Below are 18,968 nucleotides of genomic sequence, written 5' to 3' on the forward strand. Positions count from 1 at the left end.
CAAGTCAGGTCAGATCAGTTCTGTCACAGATATGGAGCGCAGAAAGGTCATTTTTAATCACTAAATAAAATAATGGCATTTATTTCTGTAAGGCGCACACCACATATGTCTGTAAATTGCTCAGCCCCAGAGAATCCCTCCACCATGGCAATAATATTGCCAGATCCAGGACAGTCTGCCCTACTACACACAAATGCATAGAGCTTGCTGTGGTGAGATACATGTCAAAATATAAGAATTTTTATAATACGCTTTTTATATTTTAATTCTTTAAAAATCAAAATAAAATCAATGCTAGTACTAATACATGAACATTTTAAAATATACAAATATTTAAAAAGTAGAATCCATGCAAAGATACTTTAAAAACAATTATTTAATAAATATTTCAGGAAAATATAAGTTCATACAATGAATATTATATTTCAGTAGGCTATTCAATTTCATTATCCTAAAAACCCAGAGTCACCCCCATACCAGGATGGTTCGACCCAACCTGTCACATGCCACCCGCCGTCAATCACTGTCAAAACTCAAACGATGGAGTCGTGGTTGGTTGAAGCGTAGTAATTCTTGTGCGCTGGTTAGGGGGTACTTGGCTGAAAAAATATTTCACAGGGGGTACATCACTGAAAAAAGGTTGAGAACCACTGGCTTACACTGTGGTAGGTATAGAGAAAGAACTTCAAATGCAATGTACTCCGGGTTTTGTAATAGGTTATGCTTTTCGCGAGAGACCTTGAGGAAAATTATAATGACACCAGCCACTTGCATGTTTTGCCAAAATGTTTCGACTGGCAACAAAACAATTTCGTGAAACAATTATCTCCCTAACAAGCAGGGGAACATTCATACACCACGTGTTTATGCTGTTCAGTGCAAAAACTTGTAATACCTGCAACGAAATTCGGAGGAAATTTTAGCCCCTGTCACTTTAAGCCGGTGCGGAAGTAGCCTACACCAAGCTCAGAACCATTTCTGAAAGGAGGTCATATGTAAGCTATTCATTGAGGCAGCTAAAACCTTGCGTTCGACTACTGAATGGAATTAATGACTAAGACATTGTTTACAGTATTACATGTAATGATCACTGATTCAATCCCAGCGCTACTTTTAGCTGACAGGTGGTAAGCTATTTTGGACTTTAAAGAACAATATTTAGCGAAACGTTTCCTCAACCACGTTTCTCAATGGCAGCGTCTAACGCTAAATGTACTAGGTTAACTGGATCTCTGGTCAAGCAGTTGCTTGATTCAATAGACAGTGTACTGTTTGACTGCGACGGGGTTATATGGCGAGGAGACCAGGCCATCCCTGGTGCCCCTGATGTAATTAACTTGTTAAAGAAAAACGGGAAGCGTGTGTTCTTTGTAACAAATAATAGCACTAAGACCAGGAAAATGTATGCAGACAAATTAGCTACGTTAGGATTCAATGCATCAGAGGAGGAGGTATTTGGGACAGCCTACTGTTCTGCAATGTACCTCAAATCAGTGGCAAAAATACAAGGCAAAGTGTACCTCGTTGGAAGCAATGCTATGAAACAAGAGATTGAGAACGTTGGGATCCAGACCACAGGTGTTGGTCCTGACCCGATTTCTGGTGTTCAGATTGACTGGGCCAATGTGTCATTGGACCCTGAGGTCAAAGCGGTGGTTGTTGGGTTTGATCAACACTTCAGCTACATGAAACTGAACAGAGCTCTCCAGTACCTCTGCAATCCCAGCTGCCTCTTTGTCGGCACAAACACTGATACAAGGCTTCCACTGGAGGGGGGGAAAGCTGTTCCAGGTAATGTACATTGAGTCTTTGCAAGTAGTTAATAAATACTACTAGTTACTAATACTAGTTAATAAAACAACCATACAATCTAGACCTTTCTTTTTGAATGGTGACCTAATGACAAGGTAGTGACTTACAGCCTATTTGCTTTGGACAAAGGCGTCTGCCAAATCCCATAACCATAACCTATATGAGGAAGTAATATGATTGTGACACCATGGTTGTTTTAAACATGGTGTAACCATTGGGACCATCTCTTCACTTCCGTAACTGCTTCTTGCTTGTCACTGCAGGAACCGGCTGCCTTGTCAAAGCCGTGGAGACAGCAGCCCAACGTCCAGCCCAGGTGGTGGGCAAGCCCAGCAACTTCATGTTTGACTGCGTGGCGAAACAGTTCGGCCTGGACCCAGCACGTGCCCTCATGGTGGGCGACCGACTGGACACGGACATCATGCTGGGCACCAACTGTGGGCTGAAGACCCTGCTGACCCTCACCGGGGTGTCCACCGTAGCCGACGCCGAGGACCACCTGAAAAGTGGGTGCCCCAACCGTGCCGGCATGGTACCTGATTACTACATTGACACCATAGCAGAGCTGCTGCCAGCACTACAGGGGTGAAGGACCAAAAGAGAATCTATATATACGTCCACTCAGCTTGGGGAGATTATGGGGATAGCCAGAGGGATGTGGATATGGCGAGTCCAGGGTAAGAAATTAGTGTATAATTGGGCCGCAATGGTTAACATGCATGTTAGTTTAATTCCTAGATATGTCCAGTATTGGCGGACAGGATCTGAGCAAGCAAAGAGAGTTCTGATTAGGAGACTGATGGATGTGCAATGCCTGTATAGTTTACATCCATTTCCCTATCATCTCCCATACTGAGTAATCAGACTAATTTAGAGTGATTTGTGTAGTTTTAAAAGAGAAATGTGACTGAATGAACAGTTTGTTTTAATTCTCCTGTATGTTAAAGTACAGTACATGTTATTGATGTTTAAAGGTGTATGGAGTTGTGTAAAGAAAAAAATATAATTTTTTATGAGTTTCAAAAAGATCTGTATAACTGTATAATGGTATTGCAATCCACTCTAATATGCATTATATAATTATGGTTGCCATTACATGGCTGCCATTAAATGGCTTTTCCAGTCAGGGAAAACTGTTTATCTGTGTCTCAGTACTATTCCTTAACTGTTTCCAAATGAACATGAGAGGTTCTAGGCTCTGTTGATTACTTGTGCTTAAGTATTGATATCACACTGAAGATGCAAGAAAAAAACAAATCATGGACTGCAGACCCCACTGGTATTAGCCTAACAATTTTCTTCCTGTACGTTACACTGTGTGTATCTGGACTCAAGTCTTAAAATGATCAAAATAAAATGAGGATATTTTAGCCATAAAAGCCTTCCTTGTCATGTGTGGCGATGGCGGACTACATCACCACCTCTCTCATCCTTGTGACCGGAAGCCCTTAAAGTCACCTTGGTCTGTCAGCGGCCACAGGCAGCCACCGTAGATTGCCTGAAAATGCTGCCGCTGGTGACGACAAGACCCGTCCACAACAGAGAACCTGTCTCTCCCCCCTTTGTCCATTGTTCTGGGGCGGGGTGGCCGGCCAATGGGTTGGGCACGTCACGTGTCTTTTGAAACAGGGTTTGGGGGTGGAGGTGGGTTAGGGTTGGGGGGGTGTGTATGAGGCAGCCCTTGATGGCAATGGGACAGGTAGCCTAGCTACCACTGTGTGCAGCTCAGTCTTGGCCATGAGCACAGGCTTGATGCAGAGAGGAAGTGGGCAACAGGCACTGTGAGGCAGAAGCAGAGACCGGCTGCAGGATGGTGAGGTGCTGGAAGCGCACAGAGGCCACGCCAGGTGACTCAGAATGCACGGTAAGGCATGGCGCACGGATGGACTCTGTCTGTGGGCTTCACTGTACGTTTGTGCGAGTTGAGGTCAGTGAAATAACTTTCCAAAAGCAGATGTGTTTAGTGTTGAATCACTGTTTGGTCGTGTCTCTGAAATGAATGTTCTACTGAAATACTTAAAGACAACAAAAAAAACCACTGTAAGGCTTTCTCACAACCTTCTGTGCTTTTTATTCTCATATGGACAAATCTAAATATTAGTGTGAATTAAACTGAGTTGCATTTCCTTGTATAGTTTGTATTTTCTCCTGTAAGATCACATCTGTTTGGAACTGGTTGCATATGCAAAGTCAGATCTTGAGAGTTGTCTTACAGGTTATGCCACTCCAGACATCACTAACTTTTGAATTCTCTGCCAAAGGATACGGGCCAGAATGTGGCCCCAAAGTTTCCTCACCGAGTGTTCTGGGGCTGCCTGTCCACTACGCTGTTCATCGTGATTGTGGCTGTCAGTGTTTACGCACATTTAGGCATCTCACAAGATGACACAGAGGTGACAGATTATTTGCTCAGTTTAACAAATAACATTTATGAAGCTGGCCGAAATCATGTTTTGGCTAAACCTGAACCTGAATGTTCATGACCATTGAACAATCCAATGAAATTAATTTGCTAAGTGTGTGTACAGTTGTGAACAGTCATAACTAATCTTGGTGTAATCTACTTTAAATCTTTTCAGATTTTATTTTGTTTCTTACTGAATTATCCTCATCCCTATATGAATGTTGTGTAGTCTGCTGTGCAGATTGTCAGAATCACAGCTCCTGACCAGTCTGGCACGGTCTTCAATCAATCTGCATTGGTCGACAAACACAACAATTTGGTCTCCTATTCAGTGACATCCCAAGCAAATCATACCTCTACGGTGCTCTATCACATGAAGGATGTAAGTCTACCTCATGTTATCACAATGCCATGACAGCTTGTCAAGATTTACGGAAGGGGATTATGATGTTAATCTGTAGTCATCTTGGATTCTAGGAATGCTTCCACATTCCTGAAAAATTCTACTGGGATTTTCCTCAATTCAGAGTTTACCTCATTTAAACTGTACATGCATTTTACATATCATTACTTAGAAAGAGTCTTCTAAATCTGTCTTTTTTTTAATTAAATATTTTTAAACCCAGGGATTGGTGTGTTACAAGCCAGACAACCAAGACACCTGCTTTCTGCACAAAATGGAAGGCTCCGACTATGACAACGTGAACTCACTCTTGAACATGTCCAACCAGCAGGTAAGGCTCCTTTTTTCTTAAAGCTAGCATGGTTGTGAAAGTAGCAAGCAGGACTTGTCTTATTAGAACAGTTCATTTCAGAGGACTGGGAGCGCTCTCGCCTGTTCCCGGCTCCTTTGGCCGTCCGTAAACGGCACTGTGAGAATTGTCAATTGAGTTTGGGTGACTGTCACCCTCAGAGCAGTCGTGCACCAGCGCTCGCGGAGTCCGCAGGCCAATTAAAAGGCAGCTCTGGCCCGCTCACTCTGTGTGGCCACAGAAAGGGGGTAATGGAGCGACTCTGGGACACGAGAGCTCGGAGCAGCCCGGGCCTGAATTCCACAGCACACCTGATCCCACTCTCCTCTCACCCCTCCTGGATTCCATTACAGGAGAGGACCACGAGCAGCACAATGGCCACTCTGTTGCCCAGTCCTCTCTCCCTCTCTCTCTCTGAACCACTGACTGGAAAGAGAATGAAAGCTCTTCCGTTGGAGGAACTGGGACAGCTGGAGAGCCTCGGCAGAAGGGAAGCTTCTGTGTGACGAGGGGAGCGGATGTCTCTCTTTTTTTTTGACGTCCTCAATTCTCTTTTTGAGAGATGAGAGCTTAGTAGCCCCGTTGAATGTTTTGAGTGTTTTGTCTGTTTTTGTTCCAAGTTCACAAATGGTGTCGCTTAATCAGAGACAGATCAGAACAGGTTCAAGGCTGGAAGGACCAATCCTTCTCCTTTAGCTTGGGACATTCAGTCTGACCTGATTAGTGAAGGCACTTACTCTAAACAAAGCCTATTGAAGTCCAGATATAGAGATTGCTGCGATTTTTTTATCTGTTTTAAGTACAAAGAGCCATTGAGAAAGGAGAACCGCTCTTTTTCCACGGTCACCCAAGCGTTGCACCACTCCAATAAGGCTCAACCTGATCTATCAGTAGGCTAAATGGTGTAATTACAAATGCCTTTTGAGCCAGAAGAGCAACATTTGAGCTCGGAAGCACTAGGGATACAACAGACGCCATTATGTAATCAGAGGTAATGCGGTGTGCTCACAACCCAAATGTCGTGTAAACACATGGCAAAGATAGTGGGATGAGACCTGACTACATGTGCCTTTTCTCCAGGTCAACCAGTTCTGGCTGGTGGGGAATGAGACACGCAGACACGCTGAGTTCTTGGGGGTTATTGCAGACTCTCGAGTGGACACCTCAACCCTCCCAAAGCCCATTCAGGACCTCTGCCAGCAAAGTTCTGTGTACTGGACCAAGAGAGCCGATGGTGAGAATTCAAGAACAGACTGACAGTTCATAATTAATTGTTTCTTGACTAACATTTACTACAGTAGATCAGCTACTTCTATATTTTTTTCATTCATAACATACAGCAATTGAAGAACATATTGGGATATCTACAGCAGAACTGCTTCAAATCAACATCAGTGGAAGAACAAATTTGCACTATATTTTAAAACCAAAGGCATGTTCAAATGTCAAAACTCTCAACTTTTGTTCTGGAACCAATTCAATTTTACACAATACCACTCAAATTTAATAAGAAAGAGCTTAGACTTCAAAAACTAAGCCTGGAACTGGAGATCCGTGTTGTGTCACTGGTTCCAAGCAGACTTGGAACTGAAACATAATCCCTGGACCTTTTGGCGACATGTCCTTTTCTCGGGCTGCTGGAGACAGAACCATTACATCCAACAGACACTCATTAAATGTTAGGGTCATGGCTTACTAAAACAGCAAGCAGAGAACTAGCAATCAGTAACAGAAGAAAGATCTCTTAACCTACAACAGGGCAGGATCAGGCATGGCTACCAGTCCTTCCAACTTTTGACCAATTAGACTTGGTAAGCAAGGGCTCATTCTGATTAGATCTTTGTTTACCACTAGGGAGGCAAGGCTGAAAGACCTCAGGTACACACACATTGCAGGCCAAACAAACATCTGAAGAATGGCTGAACTAGACACAAAATTCTCTTTTCAAAGTAGAAAACTTGTGTGCCTTAGGGGTGTGTTTACCTGTATACAACAAGTTGTAATTAGATGAGAGTGAACTGAGATCCACACCCTCTGTCCACAGGTCCAGGGAAACAACGGCTCATTTACTTCTGTATAGACATCTGCTTTCCCAGCAACATCTGTGTGTCAGTGTGCTTCTACTACCTGCCTGAATGAGGGGCTGGGTTCTGTGCTCTGAGAGTGACCGCCACCACCGCCGAAAACAAAACAGATCTCTCTCTGTATCCTCGCTGCACAGAACCCAACACAATGACTGTGAAGAGGGAGAGCTGCACACACACACAGGCACAGAATAAAATGTTCATGTACACACACTCACACACACACAGAATCAAATGTGCACACACACACAAACACTGAGAGATCAAATGTGTACACACACAAACACACACACACACACACACACTCAGATTCAACAGACTCATCTAGCCAGTCATTCCACAGGGGAAACAGAGACTCTGACAAATTATCTCCAAAGCAGTCATCATCATCTTTCTAGTGCCCTTTTGGAGAAGTGCTCTGAGCGCATTCATTTCAAAGACTCATTCCTGCTCGCATCCCATGTAACCTGAAGCCAATGATTAACTAAGAGTTTTTCTGCCGGACTCTCCAGAGTCCTTCAATAAAGCACCATTATGAGGTATTTTTGTTTTTGTCCTGCAAACAAATGAAAAAAAGTCACACAAAAAAACCTAAGAAAACATTATCAAGTCAACCTTGCAGTTGTAAATATTTATTTGCTATGAAGGGGGAGTTTTTAAAAAGCAGAGCTAGTTACAGACTTACAGGTGTGATCTGATTAAAAACTCAAGTGGATAATAAATAGTTTTTGTGACCAATCCCAAAAAATACATTACACGATGGTCCATCATTATAATTCTAACATTAATGAATTAAGGTTTAAAAATACAAACTATTTTGCCAAGAAGTAATGTCTGAATGGTCAAGGACAAGGCAGTTTCAGTGAGATACTAGCTGTATTCAAAATAAGAGCTTAACACGTGTGACTGATAGAATGTGTGTGCGAGAGTGTGTGTGTGTGTGTGTATGTTTTAACCAAGTACACTGTCGTTGAAGGCAAGACACACAACAGCTTTCTGATGGCCACTGTATTCCCTCTTGATCTCTCCGGTTTCGACACTCCACAGACGGGCTAGGTTATCAGAAGACGCTGCCAATGATCACAAAGCCCAACAGTTAATAACATGAGTCATAAATCAATCAAGATAAGCTTGAAAAATGTAAGTAAATAATTTAAGTCAGAGTACTACTTGATTAATTACTTACAGCAATTAATCATAACCATAATGACTGTATTGGGGTCACTGGGACTTACCTGTGACAATGTACTGCGAGTCCCCAGAGAAAGCACAGTCCCACATCCAGCCGCGAGACGTCTCTCCCGGGTTGTTGCTCTTGATGCTCAGCTCCGTCATCAGGGAGAAGTTGGAGGTCCTCCAGATCTTGCAAGTTTGGTCAGCGGAGCAGGTAGCCAGCAGGCTGCGGAAGTACAAAAAAAAAAAAACACCCTGTTCACACTAAACTCAGATAAGTTTGGCCTCAAACTGATTTCCCCCAAAGAAAATAAGAGTAAAGTGATGACAAAATACACTGAGTGCTTCAATATATATGAAAACGTATCACCCAGAGAGAAGAAATACTCCTTTCGGATCGGCTGGTAGGGTGGCTATTAATTTTGTATAACAGAACACCTATGAAGTAGATCTGGTAAAAAAAAATTAATCACCGTTCCATATCAATGCTCATTTGAATGGTAACTATAACAGCCATCATAATCAACGGTTGAGCCTACAGTAGAAGCAGGCTTTGCAACAGTGGAATCAACAATAAACAAGCTAACTTCCCACTGTTATCACTGTCAAGACCAAAGAAATTAGTACAATAAATTGAGTTGGCTTCTTTTTAAGCTACTTAAAAACTGCTTGTTTCCTTTGCGTGCTATAAAGGCATGATTTTTGCCAATTTGCATAGTGACAACTGGGGGATGAGCGGGATAACGGTCATCGAGGTGTCCTGATGTATGGAATTAATAGAGGAAAAAAATCTTTGCCTCCGCCTCGCCCATTTCGTGTATTGGGACACCTTGGCGGCAGATATCCCTTACACAAACAAGTATGGTGAGACAAAAAGATATTGCAAGAGAGACCATAAAATCTTCAGATAGGATGAACCCACTATTGAAACAACTGTGCTCTAGGTAAATGTAGAAAAAGTGACACGTAAGTGTTTCATATGATTTTCATATGGTTTCATAATTATGTTAACCATGAGTTACAATAATCATAGTTTTGACTAATTTGGGGCAGCCGTGGCATACTGGTTAGGGATTCGGGTTTGTACCCGAAGGGTTGCCGGTTCGATCCCCAACCAGTGGGAAAAATGTGGGCGGGGGAAGTGGTTGAGAACTGCTCTCCCATGCTCACACCCACGGCTGAAGTGCCCTTGAGCAAAGCACCTAACCCCTCACTTGGCCTATAAATCTGATTTACATTACATTTACATTAATTAACTTGCTACTTCTATAAGCCCAAACATAAATCAGTGATGTTGACACTCTTAAAGCCCCTTGGGCTTTGGTTTTGTATGATTTCTGTGACGTAAACCTTTCCTGTCACTATTCAAATGATATCTTTACCATGACAGCCTCCTTGTAAACTTATAAACTGACAACTCTAATTTATTTTTGTTGAAAACCAAATGAAATCAGTTACAGTTGAAGGGATGCTGATTATGGTCACTTTTTGATGAATCACTCACGTTGAGTCTGGACTAAACTTGCAGCGCAGGGAGTAGCGTTTATGAGCCGGGATCTTGGTCTTGGGAATGAGCTGCGTTACCTCATCCCCCAGTCCGCCCGCCATGTTCCACACATAACAGTTGCCCTAGGGAAGACAATCACAGACGCACATGAAGCCACTATCAAGACCAAGCAAAAACAATAATGCAGCGCTGTTCCAAAGCCAAGGCATAATATGCATGCGCATGAATGTCATTGTGCACAAGCACAGAAGCAGTCAAAATCAATCAATTAAGAAATAGCCATAATAACGGCCAACTGTTCTGCATAAAATAACTCTCGTTGCATTGTCGCAAAAGTCAGACGCATAATTGGTCATTCATTGAAACAGTAAGGCTGTCCTCTGGAATACCAGAGAGTGCACTAGCCAAAGGCAGGAACTGACCGAGCTGTTGACTGCAGCCATATAGCTGGCATCGGGGTCAATGTGCACAGAGTTAACTGACACCTCAGGTTCAGGTATGAGCTGTTCATTATGATCTGTCTTCAAATCCCAGATGTGGATCACACCACTTTGGTCCCCCACAATCAGCTCAGCCTACAACAGGGACAACAGAGACCAAAACAGGGACCATGTTTATGGATGTATTGATTCAGTCTTGGAATCTCAACACTACAGATAAATATAGCAAAATATGTCATTCACTGAATTGCCCGTCACCTGGTTTGGGTGTAAGCACACACAGTTGATGGGTGCATTGACTTGGAAAATTCTTTGGCACTGCAGGTTTCTTGACCTAGAAATTGGACAAGAGCAGTTCATTCCAACATTCCTGCAAACACATCTGTTTCCAAAATGCCATCCTACTGTTTTACTTACTGCACATGACTGATTCATTCAAGATCAGTATACAAGCAGTGTGCAGAGTATGCTATCTTATAGAGCTGTAAATTCCCCACTACATACATACACGTGAGGAAACAAATATGTGATTAATTTTGTGGTTTTCACATAGTTTAACACTCTAATGTATCTTTAAATTTGACTAGGATTACGTTTTTCCATCATGCTGTGCAACAAGCTTCTACATCGAGGAAAACAATTGGACAATTACCTCAGGTCCCAAATGCGAGCCATACAGTCCTCTCCTCCAGTGTACATCCAGCGGCCATCCTCATGGAAGCCCACTGAAGTGATGTTCTTACTAACACCATCGTAGTTTATGACAGGGTTGGGATTGTTAGAGTTCAAGTCATACATGCGAATATGCTGATAACCTGCAAAATCAACATCACTTCAGTGTTCAGACACTAACTGCCAGGTTAGTGCACACATAGCCTAGGCATACTGTAGAGTTGATCTCACCCAGTTGCACTTACCTGCTGCAGCTATCATGCTCCTGTCAGGTGTTACTTCAAGAGAATTCACTTGCTGAGGAGAGTGGTTAAGGAAAGCCTACCAGAATGCTTGTCTGGGCCCAATTAGTTTGCAAGCAATAATTTTTTTGCTATCAACAAAACACACAGAAGACAGTTAGGGCATTCATGATTGTTTCTGAAGTGGTGTCATCTGCAGAGTGACATCTCATTAGGAAAAGGATACAGAGTCCTGGTGTTGTACCGTCCTGGTACATATTCCACTGTGAGCTTGCCAGAACCGAACGGTGTGATCATAACCTGCGGTGGCTAAAATCACCGGGTCACTCCCGACTGTACCTTGGTTAACGTTCATGCTTGAATTATAGCGTTAGCTCTTTCCACCCTACAACACAAAACACAAGAACTCCACAATGCAAACACACCATTTGATTTTAACCATTAGTTCTGGCTAAAGAAAAGGCAGAACGTGTGTGTATCCTTACCAAAAATAATTATTCTGCGTGGAAGCGTCGACGTTAACAGGGGAAATAATCGATGTACATGTTTCAGTAATTATGACATCTGTATCATGTTTGCCAAGTTGCCTGTACCAGAGAATGTCCACCTGTACGCTGTTTTGCTTTCTCCCGCAGGGTGTTCTCAAAGTCATGTTCCGTCCAGAAACAGCCACTATACACAAGGTTCCCCCCTCTTCGTTCATGGTTTGCTCACAAGGTGAACACCGCCACCTACTGTGCTGACGGACACCAAGGCTACAAATGAGGTTGCAGTGTCCATAACCAAAGTAGGCCTACTCAGGCCTACACTGCTGTCAAGTTTATTGTATTGACATATTCTTGTTTCGTGACAAGATTATATATCATTACATTACTATGAAGAGGTTGTTCGTATGATAAACTGAGCAACAATAAAGACATGGACATGTAACATCAAATAACATTTTATCATAATGAACAGGAATGTAAAGTAGTGGTCTATATAGACAAAAACAACACTAATAAATACTATACATTAGTCTATGGACTAATTCATTTTAATATACTAGACATACATAGAAGTAAAATAAAGTGCACCAATATAATATATAAAATTAAAAAAAGACATCTGCAATGATTTGTGTGGAGTCACAGAGCCTCCGTCTCCAAACTTTGCTTGACTTCCACTGAGTCAGCGAGTGAGCAGGAAAGGATGCTGATTCTCCAACCACTCCTAAACTTGGGGGCTGGTTGGACCTGAAACACAAAAGGCTTTACTATTGTAGGAAACAAATCGTTCATGGCTGTAAAAATCAAAATACATTTCATGTGAATCTTATTTCAAAGTCGTTTGATGGTTCAGAGTGGTATGGTATGCAATTTAACAACCTTCAGGTAAATCTTGCATCTTTCCAGAAGAAACCTCCATTTTAAGGCTGTCTGTCCTACTTCAGAAAGATTCACATATTCTTCAGCCTGAGATAAAACACAGGAAATAAGAAAGCTGACTCCATCTTTACTCCAAGTAATAAAATGACAGATAACACACCTCTGATAAAAACTACTGAAACCAACAACAGCACACTCTGGTTTTTCATATCTGACCTGTACACCTTATTTATGTTTTATATTTTTAATAAAGTATAACTATTATGTGGTCAAAATTAACCACATAGACTACTACTGTATGTGCACAAAAGGCTCTTCCTGTACGCTTATTTATTTCCAGTGGAGTCTTAAAAGGGACACCAGGCAAGCCTGATGCTTTTTCTCTACGAAACTCCCCCTCACTCGGTCTGAAGCTCTTTTCCTTTTCTTTGCATCTTCCGTCAAGGGTTTTCGCTGCTTCTTCGCCGGCTCTGCCATTATACACACGTTTGCAACAAGCGCTAGCGTTTCGTTAACCTGCCTCTGTGCTGTGGATGCAGGATGGAAACTGAAACTGCTTCGGTCGCCGGGTACGATACACTGAACTTGCAAGCGGGATATTCTTCCTACAGGCACTAGGGGCGGGCGAGAGAGTCTTCATTCGCCCTGTAACGAGTCATTTAACCATATACCGACTTACGAAGATGAGTAATTAACACGAAAACGTTGCCTGGTGTCCCTAACTATTATGCCGTTTATTCACAGACTCAATATGCCAATTGTTTGATTGGATTTATCATACTGATTCATTATAAAATGGTTAAGTCTTATTGTCTTATTTTTTCTTATTAATAACAAAAATCCAAGAGTGACATCACAGAAAACAAAACCAAATTCCTTTTAGGCGGCTATATTGTAACGCTTTTTGGGCACTTATCGGGCATCTATTTCGGCAGAAATGCGCGTGCGCAAGACTTCACGACACTAGCCATGCTCCAGCGGCGAGATCACAACACATGTGATGTATTCACAACACACCATGTGATTGCCATAATGTATTCACACGTCAACTTTTTTGCCACGGAAGGGGCGGTATATCTGTAGACAACGTTACAAACTAACCTCATATTTTTCTATGGAGGATTTTTTGAGTGCGGTGTCTCCTCATTATCACATCATTTTTAAGCAGATGTAACAGAGGTCGGTTCGTCCGCCGCTCACGGCCCTCGAACCCGCCACCTCAACACACACCGGTATGGGAGTCGAACGCTCTAACCACTGAGCTAAAAGCCCAGGCTTCCAACTCAGCGGTTAGAAGCGTTCTTAAGGTTAGGGGTGTGAGGGTTTACACACGCAACTAGCATGCTAGCTCAGTTCACCTCCATTACATAGACTGTGTTTGACAAGTTGCTTGTACTCACAGTGCAACCCAGAGTTTTCTCAGCCACAGTACCAGAGAGGTAGCAGGACTGTAGTGTGCCTGTATGATCGCTGATGTCCAGGAGTAAGTCAAAGCCTGAAAACATCTCCAGTTCCTGGCCTTGACCAGCACAGGAGAAACTGGTGCACACCATCACATCCTCAGCCACCGGCACTCTGCACCTGGCACTGACATGGTTAAGAGTGAACACACCTCATGCCACATCCATTTTAATGTGTTCAGATGATCCACAAACAAGCGTCACTCCTGCACAACAAGCTTACCATCTGTTCCTGACCACTTTAGAGGGGGTGTCCAGAGGCAATGCAGAGATGAAGGCATATGTGATTGCATAAAAAGCATCCAAAGTATCTTGGGTTTTGCTCCTAAGCTGGCTCACAGTCAGTACATCAGTTATGGAGTCCACTATTTAAAAATAAATAATAATAAAAAATAATCCAACCAGCATCTGATTAATCTGATAGATCTCTGAGAGAGAACAAAACTTTATGAACTGAACCTTACATGGTATGTCATCTCCTGACTGATTGTCTGTCTCGTCCAGGGCTCCTGACTCAGAGAACTCCTTAGCAAAATTGAAGAGCTGATTGGCCTCTGGAGTGTCTGTTATTACAAAATACAATATGAGAAATAAATAAAAGTACTCCCAACTCATTTCACTAATTTATAATTAGATATACGGGCAATAAAAAATATCTCACCAGGATTGATGGTGATAATTGTTTTAGTGGTCGCAGTGGCGGTCATGCCGTTACGAAAGGTATCAAATTTCACACGGGCATCAGAGATGAACAGCACTGGAATACAATGTGCCTCAGATCAGCATAACAAAGTCTTTTAAATTACAGTTCTACTAACAGAAGAAGTCCAAAAACATACCTGTCTCTTTTGGTGTCAGTGACTGCATGAATTGAATAGTCTCGCGATCCCAGCTAAAGTGCAACAGGCAGAAGTTTCACTTTAAAGGTCATACTATATAGCCTGAATTTAACAGATATCAAATATACAGCCCCCCTCAACAAAACGTACCAAACTAAAGGAAAAGAGTTCACTGTATCATCAAAGAGCTTTACTTCCATGCGCTGTCCTTTGCGTCCATCTGAGGTGGTGAAGAACTTCTGCTCCCCAGTCTGTATTTAAAACCCAAGACATGGGACTGAAGTATTTTTAAGATAGTAGTCATAACACTTCAGTGAGCATACTCATTCTTTATCTGTTGCCCTCTCTGTCTGGTCTTAATTGGCTGAAAGACAGATACAATAGGTCCCTACCGATCTGACAGCAGCCAGAATGTTGATAAAACCGTCTAGGCTTTGACCATTGGCATTGATGTCTCCCAAGGTGTAGAAGTCTCGTGGGTCTTTGACTGGAACATGGAGGAGGGGAAGCAGTCTGTTTTCCTCCTCCACATCTGCACACAGTCTTATCTGAGAGTGCGTTTCGGTCATCAGCAACCTGTAGAAACTAAAGGGAGAGCAAACATGCTCAACAAAATGTTGTTTTCGGTGATGTGGACGTTCTTAAAAATAATCTAAATGAGAGTATTCTACAACAAAGTGAATATTCTCATTCTCGATATTTTAAGATTTAATTTTAAGTAAAAACTAAGCAAAAATGACATCTATCAGCTGTTTCCATATGGAATGGATTTGAGATAACAAAATCTTTGTTCAGTAGGCATATCACCTTGGAGTTGCTGGACAAAATCGTTCCTCTTTTTCAGGGTCTTTGGGTGTAACTAGTGGATTCTCAATAACAACTACAGAGAACACAAACAAATATTCTGACTTTAGATCCTTGTGTAATTGTGTTTTGAATACAAAAAAATATGCACAAAGCCAGAAACAGGACAATACATTGCGCCGCAATGCAAACTCTTACCACAATCTCCTGTTCTGAAGCTGCCACAGAGCCCAATGATATACTCTTCACTGCCCCATGAGGATACATTAATGGAGTGGTCAGGTGAGTCCTTTATTGTAAAGCCAAAGGTAAACCTTTCACTGCCCAAATCTGGCAAAATGTATTGTGTAAAGACAGAACACACACCTTTAAGTACACGCAAGAGGATGGAGATCATTTTCATGTCTAATTATGTTAACTTATCCTGCTTATGTTCATTCATTTACTTTTCCTGTCAGGAAATCCTCTGGCATCCGTTTTCCCAATGACCACCCCAACTACCTTCTGCAACATTTGAAATTGCACTTGTTAACATTACTTTAATCTGACTTAGAAGAGTTCTCATTTGTAGCAACCAACAGTCATTGATATCAACGTTAGCAAAGAGGCTAGCTAGCAGTAACAGGAAATGTCAATAGGAAGAACCTAAAGAAAGGTCACTCACCGCTTGTGTAGTGTTTGGGTGTAATTCTGATATGGGTATAAAGTTCCTGACTGATGCGTTAAAAGCCATTATATTTCCAACTTCTACAAGGATTTGACAAGAAAAGAAAAGTACAAGCTAGCACATTAGTTAGCGTCAGGTAACATGAGCGGTTTCACACTGTTAAGTAACTTATAACTTGGTGGGCATTTTAAAAGTTGGTTTCTGTTTTCTGAATGGTCAGACTTTGGGGGGAAACAGATTGATACTTACCACACAAAAAATAAGTTGGTTAATATCGAAACAAGTTAGGTAAGGTTAACTATTTAGCTGAAAGTCTGAAGCTCAGCTGGCACGAGCTGCTCCTTGGCTTTTGGTGCGTTCATCTGATCTGGGAATATTCCACTGCGAGCGTTCACGTGCTGTGCCGTCGAAATGTGTGAAGAACATGATGGACGGACGGCACAACCAGAGACAGTAAAGGGCACAACAGAGGTTAAAACAACATGCACAACTGAACACATAAACAACTGAATTCGCTTAAAAGTATGGTGAGACGCTTCTGAAATAGGGATGCAGCTTTCAAGTGACAAAAACGACACATTTCCAAATTCACATTAAAATGGTTGGACATGACATTATGGATTAGGCTACAAAGGCACACTAGACTACGCTACTACAACATGAAGACAGAAGTACCAAGCCAAGCTGTTTCTTGATCACTGACAAAGCAGTCGAAGTCTCCCTCAAAAGTGTTACCCTTTAGTCTGATGTAGCCATACCAGAGAATGTCTAATAAGACGGGCTCTGGCCATACTAGACATTCTCTGGCCATAATTCTAGTCAGAATTTGAGTCTGATAGCTGTGATTATGGGGCGTGTTTCAAACATAGACAGCAAAAGCAGAGCCCGTCTACTATTAGACATTCTCTGGTAAAAGTTTCAAACGAACCAGGGGAAAAAATGCCTCTGGATAGACCTACAACCAATCAGAGCAACGGAGTGTGTGACGTATGTTAAGCGACGCATAGTTGTTGTGAACTCGTGAACTCAACTGCACGCACGCTGGAAAAAGTAGAAGAAAAATGAGTGTAAACGATTTTTGCCGGTGTTGTAAAAAGAATTTAAGGATATGCGGAGTACTTCAACACACGAACCTCATTTTTGAGAGAAATAATAAAGGTGAATCTATATACGAACAAGTTCTCCGTTTAGGATTAGAACTCCACAAAACAGCAAACAAATCGTATCGCATTTGTCGGTCCTGTCAGAACGTAATAACACGGTTGGAACGCGACATGCCCGTGTTTAAAAAATGGACAGACGACGAAGGAGACCAGCCTGAAGAAGCGTGTTCATCTGAGGCATCAGAGAAAAGAGACCGGGAGCCTACTCTTTCCAATACGCCCATGACTCTGAAGAAGTTCTGCCCCAATCCGTCAACTCCAACCAGCCAGCCCGAATTTGAGTGTAGTGTAAGCAAATGTTACCAGGATAAACTTGCACCTGATGATGTGTAAGTTGGCCTCTGTCACTTTGTCAATATGTAGGAACTTAATTTTGTAATGGACTATCATGTTCCCAAACTCCCATTCTGTGCACTGCACCTCTGTGGGGGTTGGGCAGTGTTTCTCACAAGGCACAGTACCTTGTTGTGACCACCTCTGTAATTCCTTGTATAGTGTGTTCTAACCCCCACTTCTGTGCTCTGCACCTCTGGTCTGTAGTCTGTATATTCCAATGTATTGTCAATGCACATTATACTTATTAGGCTGTACTGTAATTCTTTACACTGATATGTCAGGTTGTCACCCATTACCCATCACAGACTGTTGCCAAGGTATGTTCTCCAGAAGATGCCTCAATAGTGAACAGCATCAATAAGAAAAAATGGGCAACACCTGCAAAGTTAATGTTGAAGCATAAACACCTAGTTGGAGGAAATAAAGGTGCACATCCTGGAGCTAATAAGCAACGAATGCAAACATATCTGTAATCCAAACAACGGTTTCATCCTGTGGAAGTAATCTCCGGATGATCTGAAAGCCTTCTTCTCAATTCTCACAACTGCCACCAACCGCTCTCAAAGTGCAACTTGTGCAGCAGCTTCAACTGCTTTGAGAGGAGGAGACGCACGCCTGTTAGCCTTTACATACTACCTACAGTGGGGAGAATAAGTATTTGAACCCATGCTAAAGTTGACTTAAAAAGAGTTAGAAATGGATCTTAATGCCTTAATTAAAAAATGAGTAAAAATCCTGTAAGGACACAATTTTCTTAGTGAATGAAGAATGTATCGTAAATAAATAAATGTTACAGGAGCAATAAGTAATTGACCCCTATGAGGCAGGCAGATTTTTTATTTTTAAAGGCCACTTATTTCATGGATCCAGGATACTATGCATCCTGATAAATTATTAAAATAGGAATTAAAATAGCCCCATATCATCACATACCCTTCACCATACCTAGAGATTGGCATGGTGTGTTTTTCAGTTAGCCTATTAGCTTGTTTGATGCTCATTGAGTTCGGCAGCCGAATTCAACCCAAGCGCTCTTTGGTGACGTGGTTGGTTACGTTACTGTTGATCATCTGTCCATCACGGATAAAGCCCGCCCTGACCATTTGATTGGTCCGCCAGATTTTGGGCGAGCATAGTTGCGCCACAATGGAGCAATGCCAGACCGAACTTCCCAACCTCAAATGTACCCTTGCAATTTTCTATCTAAATGTAATACTAAAGAGGAATGCTCTTTCTGTCTTTGTTA

At 42.1% G+C, this 18,968-nt stretch overlaps 4 protein-coding genes and 1 long non-coding RNA gene across 5 annotated transcripts; 2 read left to right on the forward strand and 3 right to left on the reverse strand.

Moving 5' to 3' along the window:
• Positions 1–561: 561 nt before the first annotated feature.
• Positions 562–3,191, forward strand: LOC125287463 (phosphoglycolate phosphatase). Its single transcript, XM_048233313.1, has 2 exons — positions 562–1,791; positions 2,076–3,191. Exons 1-2 carry the CDS (start codon positions 1,191–1,193, stop codon positions 2,399–2,401), a joined length of 927 nt encoding a protein of 308 aa, XP_048089270.1. The 5' UTR covers positions 562–1,190; the 3' UTR covers positions 2,402–3,191.
• Positions 3,192–3,558: 367 nt separating this feature from the next.
• bricd5 (BRICHOS domain containing 5) lies at positions 3,559–7,559 on the forward strand. The gene is made up of 6 exons (XM_048233861.1): positions 3,559–3,676; positions 4,074–4,205; positions 4,446–4,598; positions 4,843–4,950; positions 6,049–6,202; positions 7,013–7,559. Exons 1-6 carry the CDS (start codon positions 3,623–3,625, stop codon positions 7,105–7,107), a joined length of 696 nt encoding a protein of 231 aa, XP_048089818.1. The 5' UTR covers positions 3,559–3,622; the 3' UTR covers positions 7,108–7,559.
• Positions 6,236–7,103, reverse strand: LOC125287824. The gene is made up of 2 exons (XR_007192419.1): positions 6,952–7,103; positions 6,236–6,605 (listed from the first exon to the last, which is right to left on the reverse strand). It is a non-coding gene; the product is annotated as an uncharacterized LOC125287824 (long non-coding RNA).
• Positions 7,560–7,650: 91 nt separating the features above from the next.
• On the reverse strand, positions 7,651–11,918 carry mlst8 (MTOR associated protein, LST8 homolog (S. cerevisiae)). Its single transcript, XM_048233860.1, has 9 exons — positions 11,572–11,918; positions 11,313–11,471; positions 11,090–11,141; positions 10,825–10,987; positions 10,431–10,506; positions 10,155–10,307; positions 9,730–9,854; positions 8,288–8,451; positions 7,651–8,122 (listed from the first exon to the last, which is right to left on the reverse strand). The coding sequence occupies exons 2-9, from the start codon at positions 11,439–11,441 to the stop codon at positions 8,004–8,006; spliced, it is 981 nt and encodes a 326-aa protein (XP_048089817.1). The 5' UTR covers positions 11,442–11,471; positions 11,572–11,918; the 3' UTR covers positions 7,651–8,003.
• A 95-nt stretch (positions 11,919–12,013) lies between these two features.
• meiob (meiosis specific with OB-fold) lies at positions 12,014–17,040 on the reverse strand. The gene is made up of 15 exons (XM_048233859.1): positions 16,899–17,040; positions 16,473–16,621; positions 16,221–16,303; positions 16,003–16,060; positions 15,755–15,886; positions 15,560–15,632; positions 15,145–15,337; positions 14,903–15,003; positions 14,753–14,805; positions 14,575–14,670; positions 14,378–14,476; positions 14,137–14,278; positions 13,854–14,040; positions 12,454–12,540; positions 12,014–12,321 (listed from the first exon to the last, which is right to left on the reverse strand). The coding sequence occupies exons 3-15, from the start codon at positions 16,287–16,289 to the stop codon at positions 12,214–12,216; spliced, it is 1,398 nt and encodes a 465-aa protein (XP_048089816.1). The 5' UTR covers positions 16,290–16,303; positions 16,473–16,621; positions 16,899–17,040; the 3' UTR covers positions 12,014–12,213.
• Between the last annotated feature and the right edge of the window lie 1,928 nt (positions 17,041–18,968).

Source organism: Alosa alosa, chromosome 22 (assembly GCF_017589495.1).
Source record: "Alosa alosa isolate M-15738 ecotype Scorff River chromosome 22, AALO_Geno_1.1, whole genome shotgun sequence".
Taxonomy (NCBI): domain Eukaryota; kingdom Metazoa; phylum Chordata; class Actinopteri; order Clupeiformes; family Clupeidae; genus Alosa; species Alosa alosa.

Bases quoted from the DNA above. Each gene is read 5' to 3' on its own strand.
- LOC125287463 (XM_048233313.1), top strand. From the start codon at position 1,191: ATGGCAGCGTCTAACGCTAAATGTACTAGGTTAACTGGATCTCTGGTC. The intron at 1,792-2,075 runs GTAATGTACATT...TTGTCACTGCAG, and splicing joins GGGGGGGAAAGCTGTTCCAG to GAACCGGCTGCCTTGTCAAA.
- bricd5 (XM_048233861.1), top strand. From the start codon at position 3,623: ATGGTGAGGTGCTGGAAGCGCACAGAGGCCACGCCAGGTGACTCAGAA. The intron at 4,206-4,445 runs GTGACAGATTAT...AATGTTGTGTAG, and splicing joins TCTCACAAGATGACACAGAG to TCTGCTGTGCAGATTGTCAG. The intron at 4,599-4,842 runs GTAAGTCTACCT...TTTTAAACCCAG, and splicing joins TGCTCTATCACATGAAGGAT to GGATTGGTGTGTTACAAGCC.
- mlst8 (XM_048233860.1), bottom strand. From the start codon at position 11,441: ATGAACGTTAACCAAGGTACAGTCGGGAGTGACCCGGTGATTTTAGCC. The intron at 10,308-10,430 runs GTGACGGGCAAT...TCCCTGTTGTAG, and splicing joins TGTGCTTACACCCAAACCAG to GCTGAGCTGATTGTGGGGGA. The intron at 8,452-9,729 runs GTGAGTGATTCA...GTACTTCCGCAG, and splicing joins AAGTTTAGTCCAGACTCAAC to CCTGCTGGCTACCTGCTCCG.
- meiob (XM_048233859.1), bottom strand. From the start codon at position 16,289: ATGGCTTTTAACGCATCAGTCAGGAACTTTATACCCATATCAGAATTA. The intron at 15,004-15,144 runs GTAGGGACCTAT...TTTTAAATACAG, and splicing joins TTCTGGCTGCTGTCAGATCG to ACTGGGGAGCAGAAGTTCTT. The intron at 14,477-14,574 runs GTGAGATATTTT...TTGTAATAACAG, and splicing joins AATTATCACCATCAATCCTG to ACACTCCAGAGGCCAATCAG.